The sequence below is a fragment of the Embiotoca jacksoni genome, unplaced genomic scaffold (assembly GCF_022577435.1).
Source record: "Embiotoca jacksoni isolate LCO1_2020_lvr unplaced genomic scaffold, fEmbJac1.0.p SCAF_6, whole genome shotgun sequence".
In the NCBI taxonomy this organism is placed as follows: Eukaryota; Metazoa; Chordata; class Actinopteri; family Embiotocidae; genus Embiotoca; species Embiotoca jacksoni.
The window spans coordinates 3,357,595-3,381,239 of record NW_027185414.1 but is presented as its reverse complement, the minus strand read 5'-3'; the positions used below and the strand labels follow the sequence as shown (position 1 = coordinate 3,381,239).

The following is a 23,645-nucleotide window of genomic DNA, read 5'->3' as shown; positions in this document are numbered from 1 at the left end:
AACAACTGTGTGATAATTATACATCTCTTGTGATGAGTGGTGATATTTGGAAATAGGAAGGCACGACGGGGAGAGCGAACAGATGTGATCCTGCGATTCTGAACACACCTGACTGGACCGGTCCACATCACCCGAACTGGGTTTGGACGTCTCCGCAAGTAGCCAGAGGTCGAAGGTGAAAGGTCGAGGAAGACAAGACGAAGTGACAGAGTGGAGAAAACTGTGTTGACCATCAAAGCCATCGACAAACCCAAACATATACAAACAGTCCACGGCGAGTTAATAAAGATTGTTCATGGACAATACTGGACATTCACAGCCTCTGCAGAGTATCATGTGCAGCCCCCCCCCCCTCTCCCTCCCACACACACAGACACACAGACAGACAGACAGCTGGATGTTCTCTGGTCCGATATCAAGCTATAACAAGTCTTCTGAGACCGATCAGCCGCTGTATTTGTGGCTCATCATAATGCATGTGCCACATCACATTAGTCCCCACACGTGAACCAGGATTTTACTTGGTAATTCTGAAGCGTCTCGCTGCCTATACATATTCATGCAGAGCCTATAAGTGTCAAATTGAGATGTCCTTCCAGTGTCCTTGACAGCAGGTTATTAATATTGAATACCTAAGTCAACATTCTAACTGGATGAAGAGAAATACAGGTCACTGTCTGCCACATCCTCAGTCCTCAAGACAATTGGGCAAATCATCAAATCACTGCATGTATTGTGTCGCACTATATCTACGAGCAGTTATCTTCTCCAGTGTAATTTAAAACAATCCAATGTTAATAGACATCAATTATACTCATATTCTGATATCTTTAACAGGTCAATCATCAAACTTGATTTGTATAATATCTGATACAAGAAGTAGGAGATTCTTATTGTATTTCACGAGAGCAGTTTTCCTCTCATTTCACTCAAAGCCCACACGCTCCGACTTAAAAGCCATAAATCCTGCGGTATTACTCTGAACAGCAACATCTTAACTATTCCAATTCTCCAATCCCTAAATTAGTGCGTCTGTTGTTGCTCACGGCTGCTTTTAAAATCCTCCTCCCGAGCAGCCCGGTACTGGAGGTTTGTCTGTGCATGATAGGATGCCGGCTGCAGGCATCTCGTCACAGCAGCTGAGAGGAGGTCGCCGAGGTCCTCCTGGCTTGCGGCGACGCCCAAGGGCCATCCGCACAGCAGGGAGCCCGGGTGCCGGTGAGGTCTCGCACAGCCTCGCCTCGCTTCATGAAAGCCTAATGAAGAGAGGGGGCTCGGAAACCGTGCTGTTCCAACGCCCACAATCCTGCAGCACGGGAGCAGGCAGAGGAGGAAGGCTGCGTGCAAGAGGACTCGGAGAGATGCAGCACGGAGCTCGGGCAGAGAGGCGCCGAAAAAAAAAAAGAAATACTACACGGAGTCGGTGTGCGAATTTATTGCCGTTAGAAATGAAGGACACAAAGCCTTCATCAGTGATTGTCAATAATAAATAAAAGTCAAGTGTGTACAGAAGTGGCCCATCCCACTCGCAGGCAGAGTGAAATTATATAGAGTACAGAGCATCCTCTGTAGAGGACGAATGAAAGCTAAAAACTAAAAGCAGGCACTCGTTTTTGTAAAAGAAGTCAGTTACCATGCTGAACTAAAATTACTCAGTCAATTACTGTATGTACAAAGCTCTTTATCCATGTTTAAAGATAAATGTAAGAAATTAAAGAATATGACACTGCCAACTTTTCATATATGGCTGTATATGGACACATGAAAAGCTCATTTTAGAAACTCTTAACCGGAAATCATCAACAATATTTAATACCACAAAGGCCTTAAAAACACCTCAGAGTCATCACATTTATGTCATTACATCTTTGTAATAATTATGTTATTTTTCTAAATAGAGGATAATCTATTTAGGAATAAGACTCTTCATGTGTGTTATGTAAAATATATAAACATGTATGTTACATACCAAACATATACATTCAGCATAAAACAGGAGAACACAACCCGGGTCATCAAATAAAGCAGCTTCTGATTGATTATCTTTAACTGGACATAGAAAAATACACCTACAATTTTTGAAATAATATTACAAATTGTTCCCGACATGCACAGACAGACACATTAGTAAATGTGGTAAGATCATGACTGCAGGGTCCTCAGCGACGACCTCTTTGGCTGAAAGGGACGAGTCGTGTATCGACACGGAGAATTAAAGATTCATGCGTACCGAAACCGACACAAAGTGAGACTTTGCAGAGCTTCGGCAGCGTTCCCGTCCTCTGGAAAGTGTTGTTGGTTTTTTTTTCAGGTAGGAAACCCACAAAGAGCAACTTCAGGCCCGGTATACATACCGTCCTCCTTCTGCAGGACTTCCTACGAGATTTTCTTCTTCCTGCTGCCTCTCAGCTCGCTGTACTGAACCTGCAGGACATCAGAACATGAATGAACATAACAAAAGCCGCAGAGACGATCGCAGACAGATTCACAGTGAAAAGTTTAAAGTCCTCAGTAATTCATTCCATTTAGAAAGTGAATAACAGTGAAAGCAGTTCTCCCAAGTTCACCTGAGGGTAAATAATATACTCGGGCAGCTCGAATAAAAACGAGATGTTTTCTTGTTGCTAGTGAGCAGCCTGATATTTCATACAGAATACAGTGATGCTATTTATGTTCTATAATTAAACCCGAAACACAACGAAACTGATTTAACGAGAAGTAAAGCAGCACGAGAACGATGGATATCTCCAGTCACCTGGGATAAATGTGCCTTCCCCCCCCCCCACTTATTATTTCACCTATTACGAAACAAATTCTTTTCACAGATATCACTAGCACTGCTGAGCGGGAAGCCCGTGGTCATCGTTCATACACAATAAGAGCGGAGAGACTGGAGAGCGCCACCGTTACTCAACCCGGCGGCCCAAGGGCATCGGAGAGGGAGAGGGAGGAGACAAATGGGGTCAAACAGCTTAGAGAGACGGAGAGGCTGAGGAGGAGAGACGACAGAAAGGAGAGAAGGAATAAAGGGAGTAGAGAGGTCAGCACCGAGACCAGATGGAGGAGGAGGAGGAGGAGGAGGAGGAGGAAGAAGAGGAGGAGGAGGAGGAGTACAAAAGCAGCCTCCAGATTTCTTCTGAGAACTTAAAAAAAAAAGAAAAAAAAAAAGAGATGTTTATGTGGCTTAGAGGCAGGGGGTGAATCTCTGCATGTTTTTATGGAAGACCATCGACGCAGGACTGTGTAACCTTCACGGTAACTTGTGTAGCGGGGGTGTTGGTGAGTTCGTACAGGAGACACCGGCAGCAGCAGCGTCTCCTGCCTCAGCCTGGGAACAGACTGCGTTACAAAGCTGCTAAGCAGCAGACCTCCACCAGGGATGTATCACGACCAAAACACAACAAAAATTATACAGGGGCCACATAATTATACAGATGAAGCTAATTATACAGACAAGAGGGAGGAATGCCTGGGAGTTGTAGTGCGGCGCGAAGCCAGCGGGCTGTGGGATTTCAGGCTTCCTGGCCGGCTGATCCAGCAGAGCTTACCTTCTGCACATCTGACGGCACCCTCGACAGGAAGTCAAGCACTTCATTGTTGTCAATGCTGTACGGGTTCCGTAACTTCTTGGTGAATTTATTGATACCTAAAACAAAGATTCACACCAACATATCATTAACAGTAGTCTCTGGTGGCGGTGCTCTTTGTTTCCACACAAACAAATCCTTGCAGGGTAGACTCATGCTGTCCAAGGAATATGACTGAGCGGCCCAGTGAGTGCCTTTTTCTGCTTTTACTTTCACTTTTTATGGCTGGAGGACTCACAGTATTTTACGGTCTGATTATTCAGCCAATAATTTCACCAGTAGAACTTGGAATAATGGGATTTCCTTCATTACGTAACATTATAAACCGCAAATGTTAAAAAAAGAATCAGGCAGAAAACACAGAAAGCAAATATTCCTGTAACCTTGTAAATCTGCTGGATAACAAAGATTCTGACAAAAATAAAAAATATTTTTTTTTTCCCAACAGTTATAATAGTGGACAGGATTTGATGGTGATGAGGAGCTACTGAGCTCAAATGGAGGCAAACAAACACATAAAAACACAAACAAAGGAAATAATATACATGTCTGAAACTCACCCCATAATAAAACGATGTAGCGTACAGGGATGAAGTATGTGAGGACGGCTGCAGTGACAAACACCAGGAGAGCCAGACCCGACAGGAAGGGCACCGACCAGTTGAACGTGCTGACAAATTAAGATCAGAAACATCAGAAGGAATGTTTGTTTTACTGATATAAACGCAGAGTAAAATGTAACTGACGATTGTATTTGGTACTGGGTAATGGGTAATTCAAATAATTTAAATTAGGCCATTTCAAGAAAAAGACATACTGTAATTACAAATCATTTCATACTATGATCATAATCCTGTTTAATTCCTGCACTTCAACAAAATTGTTATATTTGATAGTGATGAAGTTGTAATTTATAACGGATCTTTTCCTTTTACTTTTTAATCCTCTCCCCGAAACAGGCGACCTCGTCCAGCAGGTTTTGAAGGGTGATGATGGTTTCTTGGACCATGTGGATTTTCTCCATCAGCCCTCTCCTCTCTGACTCCTGTCGCAGTAAACGGTAAAAAGAGAAGCTCAGGAAAAGACAAAAGGAAACAAGAATGCTAATGACAAAACTGGAAAAGGTGTCTCGACCTTTCGTATTTCATACTTTGGTACGTCTTGTTGGGAATTTTAATCAGGGAAAGTGCGATTTTCAATGTTTCAGGACAGAGAGTAAAGCAGAACACGGAGAATAATAATGAATGGTAACAGAATAAACTGCGTTGTTTTAGTACTTCAACAAACGCTCTAATTAAAAATGAAAGATGGCATCTTCGAGGTTCTAATAAAAGATTGGTGGTAATTTAGTGTAATACCTTGTGACAGATTTTCAGACATGCAGCTCCTTTAATTACTCATAACTTTCAGCAGCAACACAAACAAACAAGTCGTTGTTATTTTAAGAAGACAAGGAGATAGGAGGAGGACAAATATTAAAGACGGTCTGTGAGTGTTCCTGTGAAACTTTTACACTAAAATACTGGACTCCCTATTTTGCTCTTCTTTCTAAAAGTAATGATGATAAATAAATATGAAGGTTGAATAAAAATAACAAAGTCATTTGTTGTATATAGAAGGGACTTCAGTATTATTTACTACACATAAGTAAAATGAGGCCGCTTCAAAATAGATTAAAAAAAAACCCTAAAGTTTAGGGATAATTAGTCTGTTCAAATATAAACTAACTGAGCTGGTTTATCTTTGTCTGGTCAGACTGACGACTGCAACATTCACAAAACCACAAGTTTGATCAGAATAAGAAACCAAAACACTGAACAGACTCATTCAATCCTATTGTAGTGATCAGTGTCTGCAAAATGTGAATGTAAAGGCAGCTTTACTTCTAAAAAAGTTTAGAAGTGAAAACTCTCCTGAAAGAGACTGGACATCGAATTATAAAAGAGATGAACTATTGTACGGTTGAAATGCACTTATTGTAAGTCGCTCTGGATAAAAGCGTCAGCTAAATGAAATGTAATGTAATGTAATGTGCCGCGGCTGGTCCAGATCCCACAGGGGAAGAACGACTTTAAAGTAAACGGACTCTCCGAAGGTCTGTGCAGTGAGATCCAGACATCAGAGACAAATGTCCACATCAAACACACGGAGACTAAAAGGGGTTACAGGACTGAAGAGAGGAGCAGTGTGGACGGTTACTGGGGGATTGTTCATGGGGCTGAAGGATATTCCAGATGTTCAGACTCCGTCTCAAAAACCACAAATCTAGCTTGTCCTCAGTCAAATATCCATCAGCGCACTAAACCACTTCAGGGTCACGTTCCCACTGGAACCAGTACGAGAACCCGTTTCTCATCAGGCCATTCAAAACATCCAGAATGAGCTGCTGTCACTCTGAAGATATATTCCGTCGCCTAAAAGCATTTTAACACTTTCAACACAAACTTTGAGAATGAGCAGTAAAAAAGCAGGTCTAAGTGCCGTCATTAGTTCCATATTGATGGTATAATATGGCGTGTTAAGCTCACAGACTTTTTCAAATGCGGCAGGACCTTTTTCCCCACCCCTCTATTTGCATATGAATGTCTTGTGACAAGTGGAAACAGGTTGGTGAGGTCTTCATTAAGTCCAAATGTCTTTTGGTAAGCACGAGTTTACAAAAAAATACGACTGCTGGTTGGCAGGAATCAAACCGCATCAGAAGATTTAGTGATGAATAAAGAGCTTAGCCACACAGACCCGCAGATCACAGAGAGATACCTTTGTCAACATGAAGGGAAAAAAAGCAGAGATCTTTTATATTCATCCGCGTACATAAGACTGCAGGGAAATATAAAAAAAACAAACAGTAGGCACAGGTACGTACCTTCTCATCGTCCTCATCCTCATCTGCTAAATCCATGCTGTCCTGAAAGAAAGAAAGAAAGAAAGAGTTGTGATGAAGAGGTGAGATTCAAAATCCAGACTTCATAAACTCGCTGTGACACTGCATTAACTCGAGTGGCTCAGCGGTGACCCTGAGATTAGCCTCACAGCTGATTGACAGGTCACAAGGCTTTTTTTTTTTTCCACAAGCCCACACTGACATACTAGAGCATGTTGAAGTGGCTGTAATCAATATGTTTCTTTCAGTCGCGGATCCCATGATTACTTGTGTGTGATGGGAGCTGCTCCGGGTGATAAACCCAAATAGAAATGCGACCCTCGGCTCTGCAGAAGGGTTTTAGCATCTTTCAGCTCAGTGTTGTGGTTTTTCGGCCCACGACTTCATTGTTTTGGTTCACTCTCAGATTTCGTAACTCTTCGGCATTCTTGCATTTCTTTTCTGCCAGATGCATCAAACGGCATCAAACAGCAGACGGCTAAAGTTAGCGACGAGCTAGTGAAGACGTGAGCAGCTACAGAGCCAGGTCTTTTCCTCAGGAGAGGGCTGACACCAAAACCTTTGCTAAAGGAAGACTCAACAATGTGTCTACGTCTGCCAGGTGGCCGGAAGAGAACAAAGATAGTTTTAATACGTGCCAACATGTTGCCACATAAACTTAAAATATCAGTGTTGTTCTCTTCTGCTGCCCCAAAGGGGGCAAAAAAATACATTTCTGTAGATTTAAAACTGCATTGTGATGTGGCACAACAGAAGTAAAGGACCTGAACATATTTTTTCTAACCTCTGAGTAAATTGAAACCAACATAAACATGCAAGCCTGGCAAACTATTTTCTTTACAAACTATTCCGGTTATTTTGCACGAGGAGTTTTCCGTAATCTTTGTTTTGCGCGGTTGGAAGTGGGTGGAGCTTATATGAAAAAAGGTGATGTCACATGTTTTGTGGACCAATCAGGGTTTAAAAACATTTTACAGTTGCAGGGTCGTTTGCTTATGATACACTGTGGTGAAGCAGCAAAGAGTTTTTGAATGGTTTGTACTTAAATTCTAATTCTTCCCATTGCATATTTAGTAATGAGTACTTTGTGTTATAGTAATCTTAAACAATGAATTTGGGGGCTTTGAATTAATTCCAGCTCTAAAATCAGTTCTATAAATATTCACTCCTTCAATTCATTTTTATTTTCCCATCATCAATTATTCGTGTAAAATTAATCATCACATGTTGGAATAGCAAACGTCTAAATTTGTTATTTTAAATGGATTATTGTCATATTCTTCATACTATACCTTTGCAGTTTATCAGTTAACAACATGATTGTAGAACAGAAACAATCAGTTGATTAATTGTTCAATTATTATGATAACAGATTAATCATTTAACTTCTTTATTATTGTTTTGCATCATTTTAAATTACTTTTTTTTATTTGAAATGTCACCCTGAGCTGTGCAAACTAGTGAAGAAGATACATTTTCTGACATTTTATAATCTAAACAATTCCTTAATTGGAAAAAAAATAATAACAGGATTAATTGATAATAAAATGAATTGTTGCAGCCCAATACATTTCACAACATAATGAAGTTACATGGTGTCTGAATAGAACTTGGAATATCTAACTTGCTGTCAGCTTTAGTCTGTGTTCAGCTATGACCACTGTATTGACTAAAAACAGTTATTGGACAGAGAATACACTCTTTTCTGTGAAACAGAGCAATATAGTAGGAAGGAAACATTGTGCACCTTGACCTTTTTCAGAGTACAATGCTAAAAACTTTTTTTCTTTTCTAATTTGTCCAGTCACAACAAGAACAGGGCAACAGACCAATTACAGTGAAGCAGAGGCAGGAATCAGGACAAAACCCTCGGAGCGGAGGGGAACAAACCACACAGCAGCGTCGGCAAAGGACAAGCTCTGGAAATTAGATTCAGCTATAATGGTCTCTTACATCCGTCTATTCAGTGAGTTTTCTATGCTTATGTATTAAATGTTTTTCTATTATTATGCATTACTCAGCCATGTGCAACTGGTTGCTATGGAAACATACCCGTATTTAATTATAAGAATAAAATGTGGCTGGAGCGGCCGTTTCTTTTGACAAAATAAAAAGATGAGGAGTGTGAACAGGGGCCAGCGGGTCATCTGGCAGAAAGAGCAGAGAGATGGAGGCTGTGTGAATCTGCTGTGGACTCACCACATCCTGACTGACTCGCCCGTAGCGGATCTGGAGGTAGTTCCACGAGATGAGCAGAACCAGGAGGAGGGGCAGCATGTAAAACTCCCAGTGCCACACCATCACCAGAAATACCTGCAGGCAGAGAGTACAGAGGTGGCAGGATGAAACAAACGGACCTTCATTAAGTCACATTAAAGACGTTTTCCTTTTTTAGATTTTCTCTTTGCGCTCTTATCGAGTGTACATTAAAGCAGACTACAGCCACAGAGAGCCTGTGTGTCAATATGTCATTAACATCCATAATGGCATTATGATGCACATTCAACCTGTGTGTGGCTCAGGTAAAAAGGATTAGAGGATGAAGAAATACGGCCTGTGATGCCTCCATCGAACGGCTAAATGGAACTATAAAATAATCCTGTCAGAGAGGCAGCGCCGGCCAAAACGGCAGCGAGCCAAGAGGCGTCGGGAAGGGTTTACAGGTTTTTATATGCTAATAAAAATAGAAGTGAACATCTGGTAAAGGCATCACTCTCCTCTGAGGCACCAACTGACATAAAAGATGGCAGATCAGACCCCCCCGTCCTCCCTCAGCCGCCGCCACCACTACCAGCATCAGCTTTAATGTGCAAAAAGCCAAGCGGGCTCTTGTCTCTGTTATCACAAGCCAAAACAGGGCCTGGGAGAGGAGATGAAACCAGTTCCTCACTGGAAGGGTTATGTTTTATTAGTGAGGACTTTGTAACGACTGGGCGAGCTGGGATAAGGGGGCGGGGGAGCCGAGTCACGCTTTGGTGGAAATGTATACTCAGCCCATAAAGATTGTGATAATTGCAGCCCATTTGAGCTTGAGAGGCATTACACAGTCTTCGACAGCAAAAAGGGGCTCTGGGAATACAATCCAGATCACAGAAAAAATTAAAAGGGGGGGAAAAAATGAAAGGCTACAGAGTGCTGGGAGAGCTACTGAACTGGAGGGTAGCACATTCACAGAGAGCAGCAGGATTTCCACACTAATGTTCCGGGGAAGGGTTCGCATGGCACAGAAGTCACTTTACACCGTTCACTGTTTCAAAGTGAGAACATACGAGCGACCGGCACACCTAGTGTGGCCACAAGCAACAATTATGGCATGATGATAGCGGCTAAAATGTGGTGTAACATGAGCGGAGGGGAGTCAAAGTTACTGAAGTGAACTGAGCTTCCACCCAAAATGTACACACATTTGCTAATTTTAGCCACCACAAGCTACCAGAGAAAGTAGCTACAGAATCGAGCAGTCGTGCTCTTTTATTCTTCATTAGTTATAAAAGGAGGGATGTGTGTTCATTTTTTTTTTTACAATTAATACTTAAAAAAAGGAAGGCATTTGCAAATGACAAGGCTAATAGAAAATGTAAACCATTGCTTGATGTTTCATTTTTTTTTTTTTTTTTTTATCTCTGCTGAAGATCTCGCATAGTATCACTTTAATGCTGGCTAAGTTACCAATACTGACTCAAAAATACCAGCCAGTGTTATGTGAACACGTGATTAATTAGCTTGAAGTGCACCACTACTTTCAGTGTCTACAAAGCTTCAGAATTTAACATGACTTTTTCTCTAATTATTTCAGCACTCTTACACTTGGTTGATGCGGGTAGACTGGTGCAGGCACTGTGGACATAAACCCATCCCTTTCAGGTGAAGAGTCACAGTGTATGTCGTGGGTGTGCAGTTTTGTAGTCAGAGCTGTACATTTTAAGATGTGTCACATAGTTATCTGCATCCACTCAAGGATCAGACTGCATAGTTTTATACAGCAAATTATACTCAGATATTGGAAGATGCAAGGAGATCCTCCTTTTAAGGAGTGGGTGACTGAGGAGGGAGAAGTTGCTGCGTATGAAAGAATGACAGATATAAGTGAGAGGAGGAGGTGGAAGAACATCGACAACACGGATTTCCATGTGGGAAACGCTATCCTGTGTTTGGGTGGGGTGAGGGATGATGGGAGGAAGTGCTATGTGATCTTTTACAGTCCAGTGGTTCGACACTAACACTGCCAGGATTGAAGCTTCTCACCGAGATAACCAGCTCCTATGAAGCGACATTTAAAGCACACTGCACCGACTGAAACGCTTTGTCTGACGATCGGCAGATGGTGCAGGTAGTTCGTCACTGTATCCTGTCATGGAGATGAAGCCTTGATTCATGACCCTTATGTGGTGGTATTAAGCAGCCATTTATTTCTTCTCACCGAGGCTTGAAAAGGCAGCGAGCATTAGTGTGAAAACATGAGTACAGATGGTACTGTCTTTCAAACACAGAGATGCAGTGGGAGGACGTACGTGTGTGTGTGTGTGTGTGTGTGTGTGTGTGTGTGTGTGTGTGTGTGTGTGTGTGTGTGTGTGTGTGTGTGTGCGCGTGCGTGTGTTCTTGCTCGTATGATTTTATGCTCCAGTGTTAGTGTGTCTGAGCTGTCAGGTAAAACATTAATATCATCCCTAATAATCAACAGTATATGAATATATGTGGGGTAGTCTAAAGAATTACACTTATAAGAATCTGTAGCTTTATTTTACTTTGGTTTGAACATTTTGATTACAAGTAGCTCCTGATGAAAGCACACTGACCTCCGACCCCATCCTGGATGCCACAGTTTGCATCAATGTAATCCTAAATCATAAAACCGAACACACGACTCAAAGCTACAACACAGAGCGGCTTGTGTTCAGATAACAAGCTCTGTGTCGCAGCTCCCATTTTTCACAGTAAATTGGACAAACTGTACTACTGGCCTGCGTACAGTATCTCTTCATCAGCCTTATACGCTGAGCAAAACCTCAGTGCCACCTACAGGCCGAGAGCTAGAAAAACAGGGGAACTCTCCATGACCTTGATTGCCTGCATAGTTAATGAACAATTTGCAGTGTGCCATTTTTATCGAGCCCGATCTGAGAGAGAGAGAAATGCCGAAAAAGATCAGCACCCACTTCACTTTGTAGTTTAAAGACAAGGGGCTGAGAGGCGACTCCTGTGTCTCTGTCTCCACACTTGCTTCACACTTGTATTCAACAAAGACAGGGTGGAGAATCAGCCTTATCTCTGAAGAGCCTTTTAATTGAACTTCTGTCAGCATAATAGCATCTAAATCAAACCGCACGCAGACTGGACAGAGGGTTAATGAGTTGTCAGAGAAGTAGAACAAAAATAGACTCTCTGGACTCCACTGGGACTCTACTCTCTCCAGCTGAGGCTTAACTCTGCATCCAGGAGACACGCACCACTGAAAGCGTCCACTCCAACACAGAGCCGGGGCCAAGCCTGCGTTTCTGCTGAGCCCAACGCCGCATTGATTAAGATTCTCGCTGGGAGAGTTCAAGTAGGGGTTGGCCAGGCTGCGGTTGTCTTCCGCAGCCTCGGAGGGAAAACAGAGAGGGAAATGCAGATAGTGTGTTGATAAGCAGTTAAAGCACTTCACCAGGAAGGCTAGCAGGCTCCTCTGAACGCTCTCCCACTGGAAGCAGCTTTTGATGTACTGCAGCGTCGACATGATCGCCCGGTATAGCGTCTGAACGCGCAGCACGTTCCTGGCCAGAGCCTGAAAGATACACAATATAAACACATAGAACAGATCGATATTACAGTCGCTGTGTTTAAAATATTACAGTTAATTAAGTTTCCAAGGTGTAGGGTTTGTAAGAAGTTCCACTTATAACAAACAAAAGACATGCAGTGAGCCAGAGAAATACTGAGAGGGGTCAGTGTGATTTGGCTTGAGCCTCCCAGGGGGAAAAAATTTCAGTAATCTGACCTGATTTTGTCAAAGTAGACTTTCAACATTAAAACAGATTGAAAACCTGCACGTTACAAACCGGGTCCTCAGTGTGTAAGCCAATTTTGCCGCAATTGTCTGACAACAATGAGTCTTTGTGGGAAGCACAGACAGTCAGGCACCCTGTCTCGCACCCTGTCTTGCACACTGTATATCAAACTAATGTAGCAGAACAGTGAACAAGAATTCAGTCACAGTTGGGTTTAATTAAAGCTCAATTCAACTAATTCAGGCAAAGGAAGATCAGCTTCTGGAGCTGATTTGCTTTTTAGAGAAAAAAAAAAAGTACAACTTTTTATACAGTTCATAAAGAGCTACTTGATTAAACATCTGTGCATCTCTGTCTTTTCTTACTTCCTTTTCTTTTATTAATTACACAAGGATCACATCTATTTTCAGATAGCAGCAATCCCCGACCACCTGACGCATTAAGCTCGTTACTGATTAATCTGCCAATCATTTTATGAATTAAATGATTAATTGTTTGGTCTATAAAATGTCAATACAATGTGAAAAACTGAAATTTTTAAGAATTTCCTGAAATCTAACATCACATCTGCTTTCTCTAAAATGTATAGATGTTGTTTATTGTCACATAAAACAACCAGAGAGCTGTAAGTACAGAATGTGTGTCATTTTTGCTTAATAAGTTTTTGCTAAACAATTATTAAAATAGTTCCTGATGCCTCCTCTATCAAACAAAAACTTGATTTACAAATTATTTCAGCCCGAGTTGAGTTTCAGAGTTGTATCAAAACGGTGTCAAACCTTTTTGGAAAATTTGGGATTGTCCTCCATGAACTGTCTCTCTCTGGGCTGGAAGGTTCTTAAACTCGCTCTGACCTGATCAAAAAAACAAAAAACAAAAACCATCATGAAGCACCGAGAGGCTGACAGAATCAGGCCCATCCTTCAGAGCCGTCATGTCCTCATTGCAGGGTGAACTTTTACTTACGGGGTTAAAAATAACCTCCAGCTCCAGAGTGATGCTCCCCTTCGACAGCCCACCTAAATCCTCTTTCTTCAGCGGGATGGCGATCTGTTGTCCCCTGCGGATCTGCGGGACAGAAAGGGCATCAGGTCCTGAACTCGGCCATGAACCTGACCATCAGTCGCGCTGGATTACATCTTAGCAAGTCTTCAACCCGCTGAAGTGTTATCGCCCTCTTCACTTTAATTTAGATGCAGAGTGTAAATAGATTAGTCTATGGTCAGCATGACGGACTCTGTGAGGTAGTGTGTACCGAGAGAAGGGGAATGGCAACTTTTCCCAGGAAGTCTGGCGCCTTGTCTCCATCCTCATCAAAGATCGTCACCACCAGAACATCATGAATGTCTTTGACGGGGCTGCAGAGGCAAACAGGGGAGGCAGATATTTACAAACCAGCACATACAAGTTGTGAAACAGTGAGATAAACGTGTCTCAGTATTAATAACAGAGAGAGAAACTGACAACGTGAAGACTTTATTCCACTCTGGGTGGAGGCTCTTATAGATGGTGTGGGTCTGCAGTCTGTTGTTCCCCACTTCCAACACGCAGAAAGGGTCGCTCTTGCCTGCAGAACACAAACCACAACACTTTACCGGTGGGCTCCTGTCATTGTTCCCTATACCACCCACAGAATAAAATCCAAATACGTGAAGTACCGTTTAAATCAGCAGCCAGCAGATCTGTAGCCTTCATAACTTTGACCTGAAGGAAACCAACATCACGGGGATTCTTCAGGGTACTTCTCAAACTCTGAGGGGACAGAAAATAAAAGACAGACGCATGTGAAATCAGAAAGAGAGCATATAACTCAGCAGAGACTACATAATACTCTAAATCTTGCTCAAACATACAATAGATCATCTCATAATTTAAGAAATCCATGAAAAGATCCACACCCAGATTGATATAACTGCATCAAGCAAAATCACTTCTTTCTGGTTCCATTTATCGTCTTTCTTGCAATAATATTATAATCAGACATTTTGGTCCTCAGCCCAGACATACGATGAAGCTTTACTCCGTTTTGCATTCAAGGTTTTCTTCTCACCAGCTGACTTGCAAGTCTCATATGTCAGTTTTTCCACAAGACCTTAAACACAACGTGACAACAGTCCATGCTTGTAAGTGCAGTGCTTCACAACTGGCAGTAAATAAATGCTCACCACAATAGATTACACATCACATGCAGGTATCAAGTCCCAGCAAGTATTTTCATAATTTTCTGGCACAAACTGAACATAATGTAACACGTACAATCTAGCACAGTACTTAACCAGAAAGCTTTTGATGACTATATTTAAGGCCGGCTGTAATGGGATGGTGTCTACAAAACAGTCCAAAGTGTTTATTGCCTCCTCCTAACTGTACATCATCAAGTACAGTTTACTGAATGGGAACATGGAGGACCTTGTTTTCTTTTGTGTGTGTATACTTTCTCAGGGCAACCTTATTTCATTTATTCCTCATTCCTTCATTATCAGACTCATGACGCAGAGCTGCATCTTCAGCTTGTAACATTCTGAATATGAAACCGAATGAACGACTGCCGAGCCGGAGTCTTTCGCTTCGCACAGATGCATCAGAAATCCTGTTTCAGGCTCTCGGCACAACACCAGAGACTTCTACCTCTTGGCCCTTCAACACAGAACACAGAAAGGGCTGCAAAGGTCTTAGTTAGGCATGTTATCAGGTCAGGCAAATCATTAGGGTTACATATCCATTCAGCCAATCACGTGGTAGCAGTGCAATGCAGAAAATCTTGCAAATACAGGTCAGGGGCTTCAGTTAATGTTCACATCAAACATCAGAAAAATGTGATCTCCAGGACTCTGACTCTGGTCTGATTGTTGGTGCCAGACCGGGATGAAATCTGCTGATCTCACATACACACAACAGTCTGTAGGATACAATCAGAACGGTGTGAAAACAAGGAACATCCACTGAGAGCCGGTTCTGCAGATGGAGACTGGACAGACAGGTTGGAGGTGGCAGGTTATTGTAACTCAGATAATCTTAAAGTGGATGGGCTATAACAGCAGAAGACCATAGCAGGTTCTGCTCCTGAGAAAATTGGAGGCTGCAGTGGACACGAGCTCTCCACAACTGACTGAAATGACGCAGTCTGGTCTGCTGAGACTGCAGATTGTGGGCTCAGGATTTTGCATCTGCAACATAAATAACCAACCTGCCTTGTGTCAACATCAGTCCAGGTTGCTGCTGCTGGTGGTGTAATGGTGTGGGGAATGTTTTATGGAGACACTTTAGGGCCCCTAATAACAACCCATCATGCTCTGAATGCCGTAGCCTATCTGAGAATTGCTGTTGATGATGTCTAAAATCACAGGTCTTCTCAAGCTGGTTTCATGAAGATCACAATAAGTTAACAGTACTTCCTCCCCAGTCAGCGGATCTGAATTAAAAATAAAGCATTTGTGATGTGGTAGAACTGGAGATTCACAGCATGAATGTGAAGCAGACAAATATGCAGAAATTACACAATGCAGTCATGTCAACATGAAGGAGAATCTCAAAGGAATGTTTCCGACATCTTTAAGAATCAATGACTCCAAGAACTGAGACCAAACGGTGGCCCGACCCAGTATCGGTGTTCCTAATAAAGTGCTCCGTGAGTAAACGGTGGACATGTAGATGGTGAAGTGATGCAACCGTAAAGTACAGACAGAAGTGCACAGTGTGGATACTGACGTAGTTGTCGAACTGGTTCTGTTGTTCGTGAAGCTCATCGAGCGGCGCGGCGCAGAGGTCGGAGATGGAGACGCCGCTGCAGGTGTTCAGTGTCAGCAGGAAGACCAGGCGTCCTCTCTCCTGGTCCAGAGAGTGTGTGAACAGCTGCCTCTGATTGAAAGGAACCTGGGACAGGTCCACTTCACACCTGCACACACGCACACAAACACACAGACAGCGCAGTGTCAATCAACCATAAATATATACAGCATTCAGAATATGGGTCTGCACAAGCGTATATGCATTCTCGCTGAAAGATATTATTGCATGTCACACGTACATCATGTCATCAACATACTGTAGCACGGATGACTGGCATTCCTCGTCTTCATTCAGACACTAATTTGAGTCCATCACCTGACAGGATAAACGCATCAATCTGTAGCTACTCACTGACCTTTACTCTGTATTCATAAATGGGGAAATCATAGTAACCGTTCTGGTCATGCTGCCAATCCTGTTTTAGTTATCTAACAACATCAGCTTCTGAAGAGGCGATCGGGCATTTACAAAACGTTTAAAATAAGTGAATAGATGTTCACAAGATTCAGGCATTTCACGGCCGTTGAGTGACAATATTTGTCTTTTCAGATCAGTTCAAAAACACGTGTTGTTTCCCTGGAATAGACCGGACACTTGTGTAAACTCATTTTGTGACATATAATCTGTCTTTATAAGGCGAGCACAACCAAACAGAGACTCACATCCCCAAGCACTCCTCATTCCTTCGTCCCTCCTTGGACCAGAGCTCCACCTCGAGGATTTCCTGACTGTCCAGGAACTGGTTGAAGGTGAACCTCTCTCTCCACTGAGGATTCGCCACTTTGCAGTGATTCTGAATCAGAAAGAACATGAAGCATTCAAATCTACTCTCACATTCAGGAGCATGTACACTGAGCAATGACTGATAAAACAATCAGAAAGGCATAATCATTAGCTTTATCTATATGCTGTCTGTATGCTAGAGGCCAAAAACACAGACTTTAAACACCAAGTTTGTTTTTATATCAGATCCACTGATGCAGATCAACAAACTGAGGCATGTCCACATTCTACTACTTTTGTGAATTTGATTTACAAGCTGACTAGTGTATGAATGCTCTTTTACTGAAGTTCAGCAGCTTCTGACATCAGAATCAGAAATTCCCGTCACTCATGAAGGCATAAGTAATTACAGTCACTTGAACCTGCCTATACGAAGAGGAAAAAGGAAAGGAGCAATGCTGCTCATTAGCATGCAGCTTTGATGTGTAACGGATGATATTGCGCAATAGCAGAATAATCATCGATGACAGTCGCTGCAGAGCCAGCAGCGCATGAAAGTGAGCATCGGTGCTAGACATCATCCAGCTGCCAGGATGAGCAGCAGTCAGACATGTTACACACTACAAATCCATTTGATCTCTCGTCTTGGCTCTTCTTCCATTTATTTTTCTAGGACTGGCTTTATACATGATCTGTGGTCACATCAGAGATTAGCGGGGCATTAATTCCATAAGGTTTGCACTATTGAAGAGATTGTTGTACTGTTGTATTAACTGTAAGTCACACTGGACACAAAAATCAGCTAAACAGCAAACATGCTGTGCAAAAGACACCTACAAAATGCTCTAATGTTAAGATGCTTATTAAACAATACTGCCACTTACACTTTTTATTTATCAATTAACTTCATTTAAAGTGCGGTGAAGAGAAAAAAATAAGCCGTTTTAGTTACTTCTACTTTATTTTCAGAAATACAGCCCTAAACCTGCAGCATCTCATCAGTTCAGAGCACCTGCTGCCATTTTTCTTCACCCCACTTCTTATGTTACTGTGCATTACTTGGTTTCCTGGCTTTGCTTGTTCATCAGAGGAATGGCTTTTTGGCTGTAAATCTTCCATTACTGTCCACATCTAAGGAGACTTCACTTGTCTAACAAGGCCTCACTTCTCATCTTCTAGTTTTGAAGAGACGTTAGCTTTCATCTGGTACACTCGGCTTTCCTCGGCCTGCTGCTCCATCACCAGACCTCAGCCCTGCCGGTTTCTTTGTGCTGCTGAAGAGGACCTTGGAGAGACACCTTGCTGATGCAAAGACAACCACCTAGTGTTTTGCTGCTGAGCTCACTCTTCATATATAATATTTTTTAAACTGGCATCTTTCACCCGGTTTTATACTGTTTCAGTGAATGATTTCAGTTCAACCTTCAAAATATATGTTGGTACTTTGCTGTTTTGTTTCTGGGAAAGTGGTCTGCTATTTTTTTTAAACAGTTTATGAATATCTCACTGGATGACCTCACTATATTTGCAAAAGGAAAATATGATATTTCCTGTTGATACATTAATGTAGAAGATTTTGCTTTCTTTTATTTACATGTGTTTTTGTGAAACATCCAAAGAGCCTAAACTTTTGCTGAGCCCTGTAGCTTTATTAATCATCTACATAAACTCCATTACATATCATGGACTGTAAATCGACTGTAAATTTGTGCAAGTCAGACACACTGTTTGGGTTCCTCAACCATCATGACTTACTCTCAGTGTGAACGCAAAGACTGGAGATTTGGTCTTTTTCTGCAAATATATTTCAATAAAAGTATTATAACTTCATTTGGACCAAATCATCGCAAAGTTTTTCATATCAACTGAAGAGGATCTTTATATTAGACTAATTTGTTGTGAGTAGATGTGGTGATCAAACACTTTTGACAAAGATCTCTTGAGTAATGGAAAACAAAAGTGGAGATAGGCTAATGGAGCATCTTCTACACAGTAAAATATAAAGAAGGTTTGAGAAAAAACAAGAAAATAAAAAGGGGTGAGGCAGCAAATAAATATAGTAGTTAGGAACTGAGTGTTTAGGTTTGGGATGAAAAGAGGAGCAGAGGAAGGGGAAAAGGGAATTGGGTTTGTATATAACAATGACAAATAAAGAGGTGGAAGGGATTGGGAGAGATGTAAACTCTCACTCCTCCATCGAGTACCTTGCTTTTGTATCGCTGCTCTCCCAGTCTGAAGCGAACAAAGAGTTGCCCTCCTGGAGTGTCCAGCGGCAGCTCCTGACCCTCGACCAGAGTCACCGACACAACAGAAGTCCACAGCTGATTCTTCCTCAGCGTCTCTGATAAACGAAAGCTCTGAGGACTCCCTGCCGACTGCAAGAGACACACATGAGGAAAAGGTGGAAGAAAGAGGGGAGAGGCAGGGATACAAATCCCAAACTTGAGCTAACACTTCTATAAATCTAATTCTTTTTCTACTGATACACAAAAGCATGAAGTGCAGACAGAAGAGACAACAACCAAAAACAAACCAGTACCTTAAATAGAAAGGGGACTTTACCTCTATTACCTACACGATATACAACTTAAATCAGATGGCGACAAGCTTTGGACATTAAAACAGGCACAGCTGAATGAAACAGCATCATCTCCCCATTTCAATGAAAAGAGAATGACACTGATTCTTCATTTCACTGAGAGAAAGGAGAAGTTAAAGCCTACAGTAGCTACAGTGCAGACAAGAATCTTGCTTCCCATGTATGTATCCCACATTCAATCAATGCAGATCAAGCTGACACTGCTGTAATGTCTGCCACATGCACAGGCAAGAAATCGTGTTCCACTTAACAAGCAGCTACGCGTGCACTTGGCAGATGACAGGAAGTATCTGAAGCAGCAGGAGAACATGCACTCTGGGGCCACTTTATTAGGTACACCTGTCCAGTAAAACAAATAACATCCAAACCCAGAATCATGGGATTGAAATGTAATCAATAAGCATGCCGAAACAGTCAAAGGCTGTTCTAACTAATGCAACCTTTAAAAAAAAAAAAAAAAAGACAGATTGCATTCCTTCTACTTCCTCTAAATTACACACATTCAGTTGGTTTGTTGCTTTAAAGTTACTTGGTCTCTAAGACGACTAACTTACAGTGGAAAATGTTCGCAAACTGTAGATAAAGTTGTAGCCGACATCAGAGGCAGCTTGCTGACTTGATGTCTCTTCTGTACGAGAGCTCCTCTTACACAGAGTTTACGCTTTTATTATTAACTTTAAAATACAACTCTAAACACACAGGTTCAGTTTTGTATTAAGTCGGCATGAAAAAAAATTGGATTTATGCTGTTTTGGTTCTGCTCAGTTCCAGACTGACTGTTAATTGGTCTCAATGTTTCATCTTAAAACATGACATTGATCTGTTACATTTTCTTCACCAGGCACCGGAGTCGAAAACGTGGTGATTTACTGCCCTCTTGTGACAAGAGACACAAATTATGTAGATCAACTTAAATACAGATAACTGCCAACATTAAAGTGAATCAGTTTGATTCATCAGACTTTTATCAGAAGGAGGTTAAACCCTGAGATAATGTCATTTTAACACAGATTCATCATTGTACAGACCAGACGATGAACCTTGTTTCATTATAGTTGTTTTTTTTTTGTTTTTTTTTATCCCTGATGTAATCTAGTCTCTCTTTTATATTTGGCAGATATCTGCGTAAAGCTGGCCCCCATACGTGCTCCATAATGTCTGTCCAGTGTGCTCCATCCATCATGCCTTACCCTAATACTTCGTTTTCGTATTTGAGGCCACTTCTGCCGCCAGGAGCGTGCATGTTAGGTGCAAAACATAATGACACTTAGGTTAGTAGGCTGTGGACAGAAATGTTACAGACAAATATAATATAATAAATCTAATGCACAGAAACATGCAGTGAATACACAGGGCAGCATGCACATACATTGCTTCTCTTGCTGTCTCTGTCTCTGAGTGACAGGCTCATGTCCACCAGCACGACGCCCATGTCCTCGTTCAGGCTGTTTGGATCGTCCAAGGGCAGACACAGCTCATTGACCCTGGGACAAAGTGCATAACAGCTGAAGTTAAACATGTCTAGATGAGAGACGGGCAGTCATGTGACATGGATGATGCATTAAATAGTTATTACTAGACACAACTGTACTGTATAGGGTTTGAACAAGCGGCACAGCAGTGCTACATGGTTAATGTGGGTTGTGAAAGCAGCTACAATAATGTTTAAACACACTGAGTTGCTACTTCATTACTATGTGCACCTCAGGAGTATAATATAATACAACAGCACTGCAGTAAATGTCACTTCTACCATGTTTAGTTATTTGACACAGAGTAAGAGAAGTGTTTAACACTCTGGACATTTTAAGGTTGTCAGTTAGTTGTATTATTTTATAACAGAGTGGTGTTGAAATTTAACGCAGAGTCAAATCAACACTTAAAGAAGCTTCATAAGGATACAGGTCTCTTCATTGCAGTTCTGTCATTGACTGTAATGTATTTCTGTGATTTCTACCGTGTTAAGTCAGTGTTTGGCCTTGAGTGCATGTGGAGGTGGGCTGTGGGTGACTGAGCTGGTTAAAAAGGTGTGCACTGCATTGCAGTATGTTATTTCTCTATTAACATTAGCTGGTCTATTTATTTTACATCCTTTATAACAGTACAGGTTTAAAGAGGAGTGGAGAAATGGGGAAAACCACACATACTACAACCCGTACTATTTATGCATCATGTACTATTAGCACACACTAAAATAATAATCAACTAAAAGGACATTTAGTTCAGTATATTATAAAATATATTTCTGCTGTGAAATTTGTTCCTCAGTGAAACCTGCTACTACACTCTTAATGTAAATTAATGACCACACTTTAAAAAAAAACAACTAAATATCAACATGTCAGCCGAGTCGTGCTTCACCTGCTGGACTAATTAATGTTTGGGACAAATATAGTGGCTCACAGTAGCTTATTGCACATGCTGCCATTAGAATAAGCAACAAGAAATGTGACAGATATGTTTGAGGTAATGTAAAAACAGCAGTTTCATTACTTGTCCACCAGAGAGCGCATTTTCACTTACACTTTAACAAGGTCAGTTATTTAAAAATGTTGTAAATGAATACATTAAAAATTTATAATTTAATGTATTTACGTAAAGATCCGATTTTTTTTTTTACTGTCAAATATCAGATTTTAAGCCTCAAAAACAGTATCAGCCCGTTTACAATCTAAACACGAACAGTTTTCACTCCATCTGCCTTCAACACGAGATCCTTCACTCCGCCAGTTTACCACCACACTCACTTGTCTGTCTCCAGATCAGTCAGGAGGACACGAGCAGAGCCCATGAAGTCATCAGTTGTCAGGTCGCGGTCGTATACCTACAGTGTACGTCATATCAAACAAGAGGCTGTTCAGAGAAAGAGCATCATGGAGACAGTTCAGGTTATAACAACCGGCTGACTGTAGAGTATCTGTTGAACCTCTCACAATGTGATCGCTGTTGTTTTGTAGTGTTTTTATTTTAATTCCAGAGACACAAGTTTTCATCATAAATTCAATTTACTGATAAAATATTGCAAGATGGAAAACATGCATCAGTTTTCTTGAAAAAGCAAAACTCTCACGACAGACAGATTTTCATTTTAACACTTAATTCACATGTTAATTATTCCCACACAGCTGCAGATCAGATCTCCTTCATGAATGGCTGAGGCTACACAACGTGAGGTGCAATCAAGGTAATTCCCCCTAAAGCACTGCGCAATGCAAACACTCTTAATGTCGAGTGAAAAACATAAACCCTTATAGAGAAGCTCCACATGATGAATCTCTGACTGAGAGGTTACCTTGATGTAAAGTTTCTGATTTAGATCCTTCACAGGGAAAGAGAAGGACTCGTTCCACGTAGGGTTGAGGTTTTTATAAACCACTTTGCTTTTGTAGAACGTTTTTCCGTCCAATTTGAATTTCACGTACGGGTCGCTGGTACCTGAAAATCAACATGATAAAAAAATATGTATATTTACTGCTCAGACTGGTAGGGGGTTTAGATGTGTTGCGAAACATCACACAAAACACATTACTGATGGAGATAACTTTGCTACTGGAGAGTAAACATTAAATCCCAGATGATGATTTTACCTCAACCTGAAAATAAGATCATAAGGTTTTAAAACCTGAACTAAATAAGCAGACTTCAGTCATGCCACAGAATATTCCTCCTGAGTTGTAAAAGCTTTGGTTTCTGAACTTCTGAACTGATGGCACATCACAACTCTTCAAAGAACACAGTTGACTTGTCATTAAGAATGACCAATGAAATGACACTGCTTCAAAGTCTCAAACCAGATTTATAAATAGTCATCTCCCCTCTTTTCTTTACTTCTAGGTAAATGTGCTGGTTTCCAGTAAAAGGGAGGCCTGACTTGCTCACAGTGTCATCTCTCATGTGTTAGTGTGGAGGATGTGTTTTTTTTCTTTGGTTTTTTTTACTCCCCAAATGATGGGACCACAACTTCCTGAATCGATAACCAATCAGGTTTAAACTTCCACTGCGAAAGATGACAGCAACAGGAAACTTTGTATTTGTTTGTTTACATGTGTTTCTTCTGAACACTGTGACGGCTGTAG

At 41.5% G+C, this 23,645-nt stretch overlaps 1 protein-coding gene across 2 annotated transcripts in view; it reads right to left on the bottom strand.

The window, feature by feature from the left end:
• Positions 1-1,420: 1,420 nt before the first annotated feature.
• LOC138213249 (multiple C2 and transmembrane domain-containing protein 2-like) overlaps positions 1,421-23,645 on the bottom strand; it is a 36,892-nt gene continuing 14,667 nt past the window's right edge. Inside the window, exons 5-23 of one of the 2 annotated variants that reach the window (XM_069174221.1) lie at positions 22,862-23,004; positions 22,317-22,393; positions 20,939-21,053; positions 20,760-20,792; positions 19,175-19,345; positions 16,910-17,040; positions 16,167-16,353; positions 14,117-14,210; positions 13,923-14,025; positions 13,714-13,816; positions 13,425-13,526; positions 13,238-13,312; positions 12,116-12,235; positions 8,671-8,784; positions 6,454-6,495; positions 4,523-4,632; positions 4,148-4,257; positions 3,549-3,646; positions 1,421-2,424 (exon numbers count right to left, since the gene is read on the bottom strand). In XM_069174221.1, the coding sequence (XP_069030322.1) occupies positions 2,377-2,424; positions 3,549-3,646; positions 4,148-4,257; positions 4,523-4,632; positions 6,454-6,495; positions 8,671-8,784; positions 12,116-12,235; positions 13,238-13,312; positions 13,425-13,526; positions 13,714-13,816; positions 13,923-14,025; positions 14,117-14,210; positions 16,167-16,353; positions 16,910-17,040; positions 19,175-19,345; positions 20,760-20,792; positions 20,939-21,053; positions 22,317-22,393; positions 22,862-23,004 (1,976 nt within the window). In that variant the 3' untranslated portion in view covers positions 1,421-2,376. The remainder of the gene's footprint in view (positions 2,425-3,548; positions 3,647-4,147; positions 4,258-4,522; positions 4,633-6,453; positions 6,496-8,670; positions 8,785-12,115; positions 12,236-13,237; positions 13,313-13,424; positions 13,527-13,713; positions 13,817-13,922; positions 14,026-14,116; positions 14,211-16,166; positions 16,354-16,909; positions 17,041-19,174; positions 19,346-20,759; positions 20,793-20,938; positions 21,054-22,316; positions 22,394-22,861; positions 23,005-23,645) is intronic. The other variant, XM_069174222.1, reaches the window with a different exon arrangement.